This window comes from Gopherus evgoodei, chromosome 2 (assembly GCF_007399415.2).
Source record: "Gopherus evgoodei ecotype Sinaloan lineage chromosome 2, rGopEvg1_v1.p, whole genome shotgun sequence".
Classification (NCBI taxonomy): domain Eukaryota; kingdom Metazoa; phylum Chordata; order Testudines; family Testudinidae; genus Gopherus; species Gopherus evgoodei.
Window position 1 is genome coordinate 159,013,326 of NC_044323.1, and position 14,542 is coordinate 159,027,867.

Below are 14,542 nucleotides of genomic sequence, written 5' to 3' on the forward strand. Positions count from 1 at the left end.
AGCTGGAGAGAGACAACTGCCATGTGTCTACCACCATATGTGCTGCCCCCAGGCATGTCTGCCTGCTTATCATCTGCCTATTGCTCCTCACTGTGGTATCTAGGGAAGGGGAAGTTGCAGGGTAGAACGTATGTAGCTTGGGAAGACAGGAATCTGGACAAACTCTGTGTTCTGTATTGTATTTTGCAGGGTAGGTTTTAAACATATATGCTGTGTTAGTACTTAGCGCTTGTCTAGAAGTTGGCAAGCAACTGTCCCAACAGAGAACACTCCCCAAGCCACTGCTGGGGAAGGATGTGGGATAAATAGCTGGCTGTGTATGTGTCGGGGGTGGGGGAATTGTAGCTACTTCCGTCCCTGCCTTTTGAAGTAGGGTGTGCGACATGGCACATCAGAGCCAGCTGCGGGTGTGAGCATGGCTCCAGCAGTTCTAGCCTCTCCCAGCAGGAGGCGCTGTAGGGAATGGTGCAGGTGCACTGGCTGTAGGGCCATTCCAATTTTGGCTTCTCCCAGCAGGGAGTGCTGCAGGGAGGGGTGCTGAAAGGCTGAATTGCAAACGAGGCTTGAAATGTCTCAGTTGCAGAGATGGCTTTAGAAGCTGTCTGATCTCTTAACAGCTGCTTCAGTAGGCAACAGCTTAGGAGGGCTGGCTGTGGGGGAGCTCTTGGTGGGGCCTGTGAGCACTGATGGAAGAAAGCAGGGAGCGGAAAAAACAAAGCCAAGGTTTCCCACCTGGGTAGCTGCTTGCCATTTGCTAATTACCAAGGCTCTGCAAATATTTCTGTCAGGAAACCCACCTTGATGCTGCCATCTGTCTCTGCCAGTGGAAACTGGGGAACAGCGGACGAATCCAGGATCCTGGTTGGTTTGTGGGGAAGGGGAAATTAGGGAAGAAATTACTGATGAAGTCAGGTGACTTCAAAATAGCATCTGGCTCTCCTTAGGCAATTCATCATTTTGACAAAATTTTCAGCCCTTGTTCCTTCTCCGGAGTGTGTGTGTGTTTGTAAATATGCGTGTGTGTGTTTGGTTTTTGTTTTTGCTGATTGCTGGGATTCCGGGAACAGATGCTGCAAATCCAGCTGTGCGCTTGGCAGGCCAGCATTTCCGTTTCTCCAGCAGCTCTCTTCACTTAACTGCTCCCCTTCTCCCTGGTCCTGCCTGGCTGCAAGCGGTCCTGTTGGGTCTCTACTCAGTGCTCTTGGCTTGCCTAGACTGTATGTGAGGGGCAGGTGGTTTGCTACGGTGCTTGACCAATCAAATGGACCATGCTCTAGTCTTCCCAAAGATCTGTTTGTTCAACTGGGCCACGTGCCGGTGGAGGAAAGGTAAAATCTGTGTCTCTTGAAGAAGTGGGTTCCAACCATCTATTCACCCTTGGAAATCAATTCTCTGTGCGAGACACCCTGAGCCCGATGCTTTGCTGAGCTTGCCTTTGCACTCTTATTGACACTGCTTTGGCAGTACAAAGGAGCCTGAGGCCATTAGTGTAAATAGGAACCAGGCTCCTCTTGTGATCAGTCACCAGTGTACTGTCTGTGCAAAATGCTACCAGTGTGGTAGCGCTTTACACCCACACTTTACTGGTGGGAATGACTGCGCCCAGTTCAGAGTGGCAGGTTGTCATCCCCTGTCCTTTGTATGAACAGCACAGTTCACACCTAGACAGATAACACATGTGAGGCCCTTGCAGCTCACTTCTGGCCGAAGGGGAGACTTTCATCCTGTTACTTGAGGTGACCCCGTACTAGTAGCAGTTGGCCCAGCCCCTCTGTGTCAGTCTGCAGTGGCTTACACAGAGACCGTAAAGCAACACCAACTGTGACACACGTCATTCACCACATGCCTCTAGCTATGCAGCGATGCCAGTGTCACACATGCCCCCCGGGGTTTATTTACCCAGTAGCCATGCAGTTAACCATTGCCGCTGCTGCATTTTCACATGGTGCATTGTAGGAGTTGTACCAATTGTTGCCTATGCTCATATGTCCATATATAGACACTTCTTTTTAAAAGCAAATATCTTCTGTGTTCAGGCTCTGATTGGGAATGAGCCAAGCTGTAATTACAGCAGCATTAGTGAAAAAATATGCCAGGAGAGGGGGGAGCAAAGCACCCAGGAAACCTAAAAGCGGCATTAAATGCCTAGTTGGACCCTTGTTTTCCCCAGCCCTCCTTCACCTTGCTCCATGTGGCACCCCAGCAGCTGCCCTCTTTTTGTCCTTGCCACAGGGACCTGCAATGTAGAGATGTCTCTTCAAGGCACGGATTTTCAATGGAATGAAGTGTTGCCAAATAACCAGTTCAGTGCCTCCCCCCGTGTGGTTGCCATGCTGCTGTGCGGCATCCCAGCTGGCAGGAACGTGTCTGATGACTGCTGCATTGAATGAGTGGCTCGGCTGGGTTCTGGTAATGCCTATCCCAGTCGTAGCATAATAGGCATAGTGCAGTATGTGCCTGGACACTGCAGCTATGTCTCGGTGCCAGGGCATGCCAGAATGCTGTAGCCACCTGTGGTGGTGATGCCCTGTTCTGGCTCCCCTAGTCACATACATCCTCTCCTCTTCCCTAGTTTCGGGGCATGCCAGCAGCATCAGCCACTCTGCCATCAGCTCTGAGTAACGCCCATCCCCTCTCCCTCTCTTTGCTTGGACAGGAATGGATCCTGCCACCAACTCCAAAAGTAACCACTGCCTAGATGCAGCCAAAGCCTGCAACCTGAATGACAACTGCAAGAGGCTGCGCTCAGTCTACATCTCTACCTGCAGCAAAGAGATCTCGGCCACCGAGCACTGCAACCGCCGCAAGTGCCACAAGGCCCTGCGCCAGTTCTTTGACCGAGTGCCCAGCGAATACACCTACCGGCTGCTTTTCTGCTCCTGCAAGGACCAGGCCTGCGCTGAGCGCCGCCGGCAGACCATAGTCCCCAGCTGTTCCTATGAGGACAAGGAGAAGCCCAACTGCCTGGATCTGCGGAACATGTGCCGGACGGACCATCTCTGCCGGTAAGAACTGTCCTCTCTCTCTCCTGGGCCATGCAGAAGTGCACGATTTGGCCTTGGCTCTCCACCTGCATGGCATGATGTGGAGACTAGAATAGGGATGTCCCACAGACCCTCATGGGGAATTCGCTGCAAATCTGGTGGGGTCCGAAGGCCTGATGGCAAATCCTTTTCCATCTGCCTGGTCTCTCAACAAGCCTGGATCCTTCCCAGTCCCTCCAAGCAGTCAGGACATTGGAGGTGGGAGAAAAGAAGCCTCCTCTTCCATTCCCAACTCTTCTCACCCTGCACCTGCCTGAGCCAGGCTGAGGAGTGGGCAGAGGGGATGTTGTGCTGGAGTGGAGGGAGGCACAGAACAGTCACAGCACCACATCAATACAATGATGCAGTGATTGTGTGGCCTCCTTTGGCTCCCTGGCAGTGCCGGGGTGTGCGGCTGGTCTGTATACATGTTTGTAGTGGTCTCTTCTGCACTATGCTCTGGTCGAGCTGGTTAGCCGCTGGCGACTGTGTTTTTCCTGGTACTGGTTGTTAGGCTGGTCTCTGGCCCATGGTTCCAGGGACTCAGTGACTCCAGGGACCTGGTGTACCCATAGACCAGGGCAGTGCAACTCCAGGATGTCCATGGAGCTGCGCCGCTTCCTACCTGCAGAGGATGGGCCAGTTTTCTCTGACATGCTTGTCGTGACATGGTGCTTCCATGTTCCACAGTAGGCACCTTGCTATGTAATCCATCTGCTGTGCTCCCTTTTCTGGTTTTAACTCACTCAGGAGGAGCCTGTGATTTAAGAGATTAACTCAGATCCTTCTCGGTCACCCCCTTGTTACTGGATGAGTGTATGATGTTGTAAACAATCCCCAATGGCTGCAGCATTTCCACTGATTGGTGTCTGGGGGATCCTGTACCGAGGCATAGCCACTCCGGTAAGCTGGCTGCCTGCCCATACAGCCTACAGACCGAGGGTTCCGTTATTCCCTGGTGGGATACCAGAAGAACTCAGGCTGGATTGTGTAGGCCAGGCTCCATCTGCTTCTGGGGAGGAGCTTTATTCTTTATGCATAGACTTGGATGTCTAGCGGTGTCCCCTCTGCTGGTTCAAGCATTGCCTTGGCAGTGATGTTCTGTCGCAGCTGTTCAGATTCCTTCATCTGTCTGTTGGCATGTGTAATCCATCTGTCTGCCTAGTCTACCCCAGCCTAACCTTTCTAGGCATTTACACCGCTTTCATCATCACGTCATCCAACCTTCCGTGGGGAAGGGCTACAGCTGTACTTAGGAATTTGTCTTAAGTCTTTGTCTAATGTCATTGGCTTGCTGGAAGCACCCGGGGAATTTAGCACCCAGATCTAACAAGGGTTTTACTGAATCTGCTCTATGGGAGGAGCTGGTTGGAGTATTTGTGTGTGTGACAGCCTTCCTCGTTACATTTTGAATTTTGAATAACAAGGGAGAGACAGTTTTCCCTCTTGCTTTTTATTTCACCAGCACTGGTAACAAGCCCAGTCTTAAGGGGAAGTACAATCTAGACTCTAGTTGTTAAGGCCAAGGAGTGGGAGTCCAAAGACCTGGGTTCTATTCACCAGCTCAGCTACTGACCTACTGTGAGACCGTGGACCAATCACTTCCCCGTTCTGGACCTCCTGTTCCCCTCACACCCTTTCTCTGTCTTGTCTATATACACTGTGAGCATTTTGGGCCTGGGGCTGTCTCTGACTGTGTGTTTGTAAAGTGCTTAGCATGCTGGGGTACAGATCTCTGTTCAAGCTCCTAGTCGTTGCAGTAATAGAAACAGTAAATAAGTAAGAAGGAGTCCTCATTCGATTCGTTGTGTCTGGAGGATTGGGGTGTAGGGGAGCTGCCTTTCAGTGGCAGGTGGGTGTAGGGAGAAGGAAGACGGCCCAATGGTTAGGGTGTTAGCTTGGGCCCCTGGGCTCCTGTGGTCAGTTCTCTGCCCTGCCACACACTGACCATAGACTTAGCCTCCTGGGTGTGTCTACGCTGCATTTTAAAACCAGCGGCAGTGAGTCTTAAGACTATGGCTACATTTGGAATTTCAAAGCGCTGCCGCGGCAGCGCTTTGAAGTGTGAGTGTAGTCAGAGCAGCAGCGCTGGGAGAGAGCTCTCCCAGCGCTGCATGTAAACCACATCCCTTACGGGTGTAGCGTGCAGCGCTGGGAGCCACGCTCCCAGCGCTGCTGCCCTGATTACACTGACGCTTTACAGTGCTGTATCTTGCAGCCCTCAGGGGGGTGTTTTTTCACACCCCAGTTGCAGCGCTGTAAAGTGTGAGTGTAGCAGACTTGGGTTCATGCTACGACCCTAAATACAGCTGTGTAGCTTGGGCTCTGAAGCCCACCCCAGGCTTCAATTTTAGTGTTGTAACGCAAGCCAAAGTCTGTAGACCCAGGCTGAGACGCTCTGTGGCGGGTTTTAAAACTCAGTGTAGACGTATCCCCACGGCCTCAGTCTCCCAATCGTACAATGGGGATAAAGCACTGCGTTATCATACAGGGGTGCTGTGAGGATAAGACCATGAAAGATTGTGAGGTGCTCACTGCTCAAATACTACAGCAATGGGTGCCATTTCAATATTACTCAGAGACAGGCTCTTGCTTTAAAAACCCATGCCTGTATCTCCACTCTTAGTGAAGTCTGTTGGTTTCCCTGTGTACAAACTAAGTCGAGAGTGCTCCGGACTTTTCTCTGAGCATTATTATTCCTACAGCAAAAACTCCTCTTACTTTCCCCAGTGGCAGATTGGCTGCGTAAAGGATTTGTTTAATATCAGAGGAGGGTCCATTTCCTGTCAAATGGCTGCAGGGTGTCAGGGGTTAGTGCCAAAATAGAATCAATCATAGGACTGGAAGGGACCTTCAGAGGTCATCTAGTCCAGTCCCCTGCACTCATAAAGCTGTATCTATTTTTCCTCTCCTTGGAAATGAGTATGTCTGAAACTTCTGAATGTGACTTTTCAGTAATACAATAATCAATACAATACAATTACAATCAGTAATACAATAAACCAGTGTCTATGAATAAATGATATGGGGCAGGCTCTGTGCAGCGTCAAATTAACGGCAGTTCTTTGTCAGCAGGTCTGCAAGTCCGACGCTTGCTCAGAAGTTAAATGCTGTGGATGTGTCTGACTTGCAGAGGGAAATAACCTGCATTAGGAAAGAGTTGAGAGAGAGTGCCTGAGAGAATGTAGCTCTGCAGAGCACAAATTATAGACCCCTTCCAGCATGAAACGAAGTTTAGACTGAAAGGGGAGGGAGAGCAGCAGGAGTGCGGGAAAGTGTGCGACATTTGCCTTGTGTATTTTCACTTTGAAATATGTTCCTGGCAAAGAAGAGAATTTACAGTGGTGCGTCAGAGGCTAGGGCTGGGGAAGCAGGACTTTTGGGTTCTATTCTTAGCTCGTGGAGGGCAGCACAGGTCCAGTGCTTAGAGCAGGGGACGGGGAGGCAGGGCTGCAGGATGCTATTTCTGCCTCAGGGAGTGAAGTGGAGGCTAGTGGTTAGAGTAAGGGGGCGTGGAAGCCAGGAGCCTGAGGTTCTATTCCTGGCTCTTCCATGGGCTAAGTGGGTGGTTCTTAAGGCCAAACTTGGGTCATTAAACACGGGCACTTAAATTTTTATTTAGGTACCTATCTTTTGCCACTGAATTTGAAAAGCTTGGGCTTATCCTCTCTGCCTGTTTGTTCTCTTGGTCAAATGTAGATTGTGATAGTGGTCTATCCACCCGATAGCTGTGATGAATTAAACAAACACTTAGAGAACATTTCATGAACATGCTAAGAAAGTGCAGAGTAGATGTTGAAGTCAGCCTGTGTAGAACCCAGGAATTCTGGTTTCTAGTGCCCCTGTGCTACCTGCTAGACCTACACCACCTTCCAGAACCCAGCATAGCACCTGGAGTTGTAACTCCAAGTCCCTTGCTCTCTCCCTGAGGACACATCATGCTTGTCTGCTTAGACTCCTTATTGTCTGGTGGCTTTAGGAAGGGATAATGCTGGTCTTGCACAGCAGTGTCTTGCCTTGTAAAGAGTTAATCTATCCAAGGCATCCCGAGCTACTAGTGTGGAGTAAGTGGGAGCCCTGTTCACATGCGATGGGATTCTGACATGCTTGGGCAGCTCACTTGACCTGCTTTTGTTTGCAGCTATAAAGCTGTTTAGAAGAAGAGACCTGTCTGCGGACAAGTGCGGCCCAACACCTGAGCTGTGTTTCCCTGAGGCATGCAGGTGGAAAAAAACAAAGAAGAATTTTCTTTTTAACTGTTGGGCTGAGAGCTAGAGAGGAGATCTGGTTCCTGGCATTTGAAATGGAAATGGCTCTAGCAGATCCTTTGGCTGAGTTTTAGCTGGGGTGCGTGCGTGGGTGGGTGTTTGTGTGCACCACTCTGTAACCATGACATAACCTTTAATTAAAAATGAATCTCTAATTTCTGGAGACTCCAGGACCATTCTGGAGGGTTGGCAGCCCTAGAAAAGAACTTTGTTTTGTGAGAAAAGTTGAGGTTTTGGCATTTGGTTTGATTCCACATTGGGACAAAACTGAGACCTTTAGAAAAACCAGAGAGAGAGAAACACGTCTACACAGACAAAAAGTACCCACAGCAGCAAATTTCAGAGCCTGGGTCAACTGACTTGGACTCATGGGGTCTATGCACAGGGCTTAAGCTAGCAATGTCAGCATTCCCACTTGGACTGGAGCCTGGGCTCCAGGGACCTCCTCTCTTGCCAGGTTTCCAGCCCAAACCTGAATGTCTGCACTGCTATTTTGATCCCAGCAGTGCAAGTCTGAGTCAGATGAGCAGGACTCTGAGGCTTTCAGGTGTGTCGACATAGCCAGAATGTCACCCCAGAAAAGCCAGGTGGCCAGACACTCACTTGGGATGTGAGAGATCCAGGTTCAAGTTCCTGTTTTCCCTGATTTGGTGCCCTTACCACTGGGCTAAAGAGTCAGTCTTTCTGGCCCTGGCTCAGTGCAATGTACAACAGCTCCAGCAGGAGTGACCCCAACCACAGAATACCCTGGGGGTTTAGGGTAGTCACTTGAGATGGTGGAGACCCAGGATTATGTCCCTGCTCCAAATCAGGGAGACCAAGGACCTGAACCTGGGTTCCCACATCCTTACTGCGTGCCCTGATTACTAGGGTTCTCTCATTTTGCCCAGGAATTCTATCCTGGGCCCAAGAAACCTTCTGGGGAAAAGTTTTGTTGAACCTGCACCATCTCAGTGAACAGTTTCGGTTTCAACAAATTGGCCTCTTCCAATGACAATAAATATTATTGAAAAATTCCTGATCCACTCGACTGCCCAGGTGCCTTAATCCCCATTGGCAGCACCCCCAGTTATTCTGGGATCCTCCACAGCTCTGCCAGTGACCCTCAATCTGGCCCTGCGCCTCTCCCACCCCCGCCCAACCTCATACCTTGCTCTCCTATCCCTGGAACAAGGCTGGCGTTTGTGCCAAGCTGTGGATTTGGTGATACTTGGTCTGGGGGCCTTTCTCAGCCCAGTCTGAGCCTGAGCACTAATGGTGCTGAGAGACTTTCTGTGGGTTCTGTGGTGCCAGCCATCATTGTGGGATCTGAGCACGTTCCACTTAAAATCAATAGCAATAGTGAAGTCCCTGGTGGGTTTCCTGGAGTCTCTGGCACTTCTTCCCTTGTGGGGTAAAATCCCAACAACCTCTGCTTGGGGTTAGGGTGGTTGTTTCAAACCGTTATTAATGTACTAGGGGGAGCGTAGGTTGATTAGTTTCAGTATTGTTTGTTTTGGGGGTGTTTTGGGGCTTGGTGCTAGAAGCGGGCGTCAGTGTTGTGAGAAAATTGAAGTGAGATGAAGGCGGCAGCCCAGCCAGTCCCACTGGGGACAAACAGCAGAGTGGAGCTGCCTGTTGGCAGTGTAATAAAAATCTGCTGATGGAGGCAAAGAGGCTTCTGGGTGTCAGACGACATGAGTGCACAGGGCCAGCTGTGACGTGGGCATCAGGCTACCAAAAGGAGGGTAAACCCTGCATTTCCTATCTCTCCAAGGGGTGTGTGTGTTGGGGTGCATGTGTCTTAAGATAAATCTAGGTGTGTATGTGTGGGTTGGGTGGTCCGTATTGGGGATATCTGGATGCTGGGGCCCTTTGTGCATTTGGGGTGATTTGTGGGGGTCAGAGGATTTGGCAGGAATGTCATAAGGGGCACTTTGGGGTGAGCGATTTGGAGGTTGGGCCAATGTGAGGGTTGTGTGCCAGAGGCAGTTTGGGGAGGGGGTGTTTGGGGATGTGACCACTGGAGTTGGCACTTGGGGAGCTGAGTTGCTTTGGTCTGTGCTCTCTTGCTGTGTTGGGGGTGGGTGGAGAGTGTCATCTGAGATCAGAGAGAGAAAAATCTTGACTGATGTTACAAGAATGCACGGAAGAGCCGGCCAAGGAAAAACATCATTAGCGATAGTCTTGTCTCAGTGTATCTGAGTCTCCCGCTGCCCCTGTCTATATGACTTTGTCTGTTTGTCTATCTAGCTGCTAAGACTCTGTCTTTGGCATCTAACTACAGCACTGTCCCTGCAGAAGGGTTGGGAACCTGCTGTTCCCATTGGAACCTGCACCCAGCCCTCTGTCTCCCTCACAGCTATTGGGAAGGTTGAAGTGAGCACTTGCCTGCAGATCTGTTGCCATAGCTATTAGCCTTTTGGCTGTGGTGGGCACTGGCTTATCCATTGCCGGCTAAGTCTTGAGCATCCCGGAATCTACTCGAGCTGTTCAGACGAGGTTTTTGCTCACCTAGGGATGTCATGTGCATTTCCCACGATGGAGCTGGGGAGAGCAGATTTTGGCATTCCTGGGGACACCACTTCTACTTCCCTATGCAATGCATTGAAGCTGGACAGAATCAATCTCTGCTCCTAAAGAGCACGTCTCTGCTCCTAAAGAGCACGTCTACACTGCAGTTAAACACCTGCGGCTGCAGTTAAACACCTGCCTTGAGCTGCGGAGCTGTAAAATTGCAGTGTTGACATCTGGGCTTTGGGATTCTCCCTCCTTGCGGGGTCCCCCAGAGGCTGGTCTGCAGCCCAAGCCCAAGTCAGCTGATACGGGCTAGCCATGGATGTCTTATTGCAGTGTAGACATACCCATAAACTGGAGCTGGGGGAGTCCAAACTCCTTCAGGGACAGTCAGTTGTGCAGATATTTAGTTCACATTTCCCTGGGTTTGCATTGAATTAAGAAGGTCCTGTGTGAGGGTTATGAACAGTCTATATGGTGGCCTTGAGTGTGCAGCTCTGGTGTAGCTTTGGCTGCCATAGATTCCTACGCACACAAGACGTAACCAGCAATGGATGAGTCAATGCCCACCGCAGTTTTACCTCGCTAGCCTAGCTTTGCCAGCCTGTGAGGTATCGCTAACCACTGTGAAACTGTTCTGAGCCCTCACTGTAGGTGAAGCCCTTTGGTAAACATCAGCACGAACTTGTAAGGTCAGTTCAGGCTTCCCTGACCATTTCAGCAAGGCCATGTCCAATCTTTACAATAGTAACGAGTTGGCATCCAACCCAAATAAGGCTATTGTTAGCGATGGGCGGATGGGGTTCAGACACAAAATCTGTCCCAACCCTTTGCCCTAGAAAGTTGGACCCATCCTGGTTTTCAGATCTGAGAACATCTGCTTCATGTGGCTCCTACTAGTGTGAGATGGACTTGGCAGTGGGAACACAGAGAGAGAGAAACTACTTTCCAGTGCGTGCTGGAGGCTGGGTATCTCACAAGGGAACCTAATGGGGTTGGCTAAGCAGCCATGCTCTTATCTGAACGGAACCTACCCAGTCACTAGCAGCCATTGCCCAGCAACCCCTGGATGATTAGAGCCTTATTAAGCTCGGGTGGGTTTGGTAGGGTAGTGAGGTGCCATGCATGATGACCTTCCCCCGGTATCAGATGCATCCTCTTTGGATCCAGGCAAGATGTGCTGGCAAATGGGCTCCATGCTGACTCAGGAACACCAGAAAGAGCCTGATGTTTGTTTGTAGTTTTGTCTGATGATGGAAAGGTGTTTCCACTCCCTTGTTTGTCTCCAAGGCGCTATACATTTATAAATAACAAGGCATTGGCCGTGAGCCAGTGCCAAGGCTGTAATTCAACCTTAGCATGCTGAGAATGTGTATAAATAGAGCATTCCGGCTTTGCCCTCGCTCACTTTGCATCTGTCTCAATTGGGCTGCAGCCTCAGGCAGCCTTTATCTGCTCCTGCGTTACCCTTCCAAGCGCAGTTATGGTGGTGTAGAATAGTCCTGGCTCCAGAACCTCTGCCACAATAACAAAATCTGCTGACTTCCTTTGGAGGATGTCAACCTCATCATTCCTCAGGACCAGCTGACGTGGCTTCCTCTTAGATCCTCTGTGGATAGCACAGAGATGTCACTGTAGTGGCCAGATATTTGTGCTAGTTCTGGATACTCTAACAAACTGGGAGCCACCTAAGACTTGACACAGATTCTCCTGCTTTGGAGGAAGCACAGAGCCCACCCACCTGAGCTCAGAAAGAATCTCCACCAGCTGTTAGCAGTACAGGGCTTGGGACACACAGTTGAGCAATTCAGATTCCATCCAATAGAGGGCAGTCATGCACTTACACACTAGCCAGGACAGTATAAAGTAGCACAAGTTAGTTTAGTGGAGCATCTTCTGTATACTATTCCAAAACATACTTTAAAGAGGTAATGAGATTGGAGGATGTGGGAAGAGGCGCATACATGGGACCAGAGTGAAGAAAGGTGGAGAGTAGTCAGAGAGGGTTCAGGGAGGCGGATGGCAGGAAGGGTCTCAAACCCGTAGCCAGGAGGTGTCAGGGAAGTAGTCTTGGCCTAGTGATGTCTGGGTAGGTGCCTCTGTCCCTCCCGCCAGCCCCCTCTTGGAGGCAGTGCAAGCTTTGGGTTATACCAAATAAAGTTGCACTGTCTTATGGGACCAGAGCTCAGGGTCAGATTTCCAAGTGCTTAGCACCCACAACTGAGGCCAGATTTTCACAAGAGCTCAGCATGTTGGGTGCTGGGTTTGGTAGAAAATCTGGCCATGAATGTGACAATGGGAGCTGCTGGGTGCTGGACCCTTTGGAGAACGTGACCTTTATTTAGATGCCCGACTGGCATTACTGAGCACTCACCCCTTGTGAAAATTCCATGATGACCCAGCTAGGCTAGTGTGCACCGCTACCTTCTGTACAGGATGGAATTAGAATCACACAACTGCCACTGAAAGTGGAGGGTAACTGGGCCACATACAGGTGTAAGTTCGTTGACTGGACCACCGAGAGCCTGATATGTGCCTGTACTTATCAGTCCTGAGTCCTTGCATGATGCTCATCTTGCTAATCTTTACCTGGGACCAAGAGTGTTGATTGCACTCTGAAGCAAATCAACAAGCAGCAATGCTACCTAATAGTGACACAAGGAAGAGATAAAGCTTCTCTGCCAGGATGGGAGGTAATTAAGCCTCCAACATCCACTGCTAATGCAAGGCAACATGGACTGTAATCAGAGAACCTTTAAGCAGAGATTTCTGCTGTTCTCTCACAACAGTTGGTATAAGAGGAAAAAGCCCAATAAACCAAAAAAAGCAGAGACGTGCTTTTCCTGGAAGACTTTGGTGAATATCATGCTGGGGAAGCCCCTCACCTTTTTGGAGACAGATGACGTCCCAAAATGAGCAGGGGTTTTGGACACCTCGGCTCTGTTTTTTAAGATGACCCCCTGGTTTTTTCAGCTCATGCTGAGCACCAGACCTTGGAAAACCAGGCCCCTTTAAGCTGATTCCAATTAGGCTCCCCAAATCAGATTTGAAAATCTTGGCCAGGAGGTCTGATCTAAAGCCTGCCAGAAGTCAGGGGAAAATCTCCCACTGGCTTCAGTGGGCTTTGATCAGGCTCCAGTGTCACATTTTTACAGAACAAATCTAACATGGACAACAGCAGGTCAAGATTCATCCTGGGCTTGGAGAAGCTTTCTTTTAGGGTAAGAGCCAAGCGGGGAGGTCTCGTTCCAAGATCCATTCAGTCTCTGGCCTCTGCTGAGACTGCCCACAAAGGCATCCATTAAAATATTTGGTTTTGTGATTTGTCCAATTGGAACTGGCCTGAATGAGACCCCCCAACTCATCGCACAGGCAATTCAACTGCTGTGAAGCAGTAATTACATCTGACCTGGGCTAGATTCCAGCTGGCAGCTCAGTTTCGAAGGTCAGTCAGAATTTACAGCTCTGAGGCGTTAGAATCAGAGTTTGGAGATAAGAGATTCAAAATGGCAAGTGAGAGAGTTCCAAGTTCAGGCTGGCCCAGTTCAAAACATCCTCAAGCCAGGAGAGCGGGATGTGCAGATAAACACCCTCAGAGCAGCCGAGAGCGGGTTCGAACCCTGGTGAAATTTTTTTTTCGGGCCCCCAGCAAGGGGGGACCGGGCCAACGAAGCCAGGGAAGCTGGGTCCCAGGCCCCCTTCCGGACCGCCGGGCCCTGGTAATTTGTACCGGCTTCCCCCCACTCTCGTCAGCCCTGAACACCCTCCATTGTTTGGAGCACTGATGCAACAGTGGGTGAAAGCACTGCAGCTCAGCTGATGAGAGAGGATTAGTGGGCATTTGAAGAAATAGGCACACACGAGCTGAACAGCTGGGAACCCAGTGCCATTATTTGGTGCCGCCTGGGAAGCACTGGTGCTTCTCTATTCAGAATTCTAGTTTCATCTTCCGCTGCCACTCAGGTCTTTGCAGACAGCAGGTCTCTGTTCCAGTCCCATCTTGCACCACAGGTCAGGTTGCCAAAAGTCAGCTCTGAGGTTTGCCACAGGGATTCAGATACCCCCTCCCATGAAAATGAATGGAAGTTATGCATGTGAATCCCTTAGTCAGCTTTGAAAATCTCACTGTGGTCCCCAGTCACTTGGGAACAGGCTGGGTTTTAGTGCAATGCGTGGCCCCAGTCCCTGAAAGGAGGGGTGTTTACAGACTGAACGGGGTTGTGATGGCAAAAGGCAGATGGGGCTGTTTGCTGTGGTGCTGGATGCCGTAGCCTGTGTTAGGTGATGAAGCATGTGTAAATTCTGTGCTAGTAGAAGGAGCGTACAAGATTAGATTACAGACACAAGCTGTGACAGCGAGCTGACTGTGGACACTGCTGTAGCTACAAAAAGGTTTCTGCGTATTCTCGGAGGGTTTGGTGCACAGCCACCAGCAAGAAAGCAGCTGCATGGAATCGCAGTGGAAGCCGTTCAAAGCCAATTGCTACAAAATTGTGTAGGCATGCCTGCAGCCTGGGTGGCCAGGAGTTCCTCATCCCAGAAATACCAGGCAGTCTGGCATGAGAGGCAGGCTCTGCTCAGGAAGGACCCAGGACTGTAGTTGCTGGGCAAGCTGGAAGGGCATTGGCAGAATTGTGTGCAGACCCCAGGAAGAACTGTACTTCAGAACTGTGGGCAGAGTTTGGAAGAGTCATATTGGGATGATGGAGGGTTCTGAAGGTCAGGACTGAGATCTCTAGATGTGATAAGTCTAGT

General features: G+C 50.3%; 1 protein-coding gene across 3 annotated transcripts in view; it reads left to right on the plus strand.

Moving 5' to 3' along the window:
* The window catches only part of GFRA2 (GDNF family receptor alpha 2), a 104,155-nt gene that overhangs the window by 42,617 nt on the left and 46,996 nt on the right, over positions 1-14,542 (plus strand). For all 3 annotated transcript variants that reach the window (XM_030552127.1, XM_030552128.1, XM_030552129.1), the window contains one exon: positions 2,657-3,005. In XM_030552127.1, the coding sequence (XP_030407987.1) occupies positions 2,657-3,005 (349 nt within the window). The remainder of the gene's footprint in view (positions 1-2,656; positions 3,006-14,542) is intronic.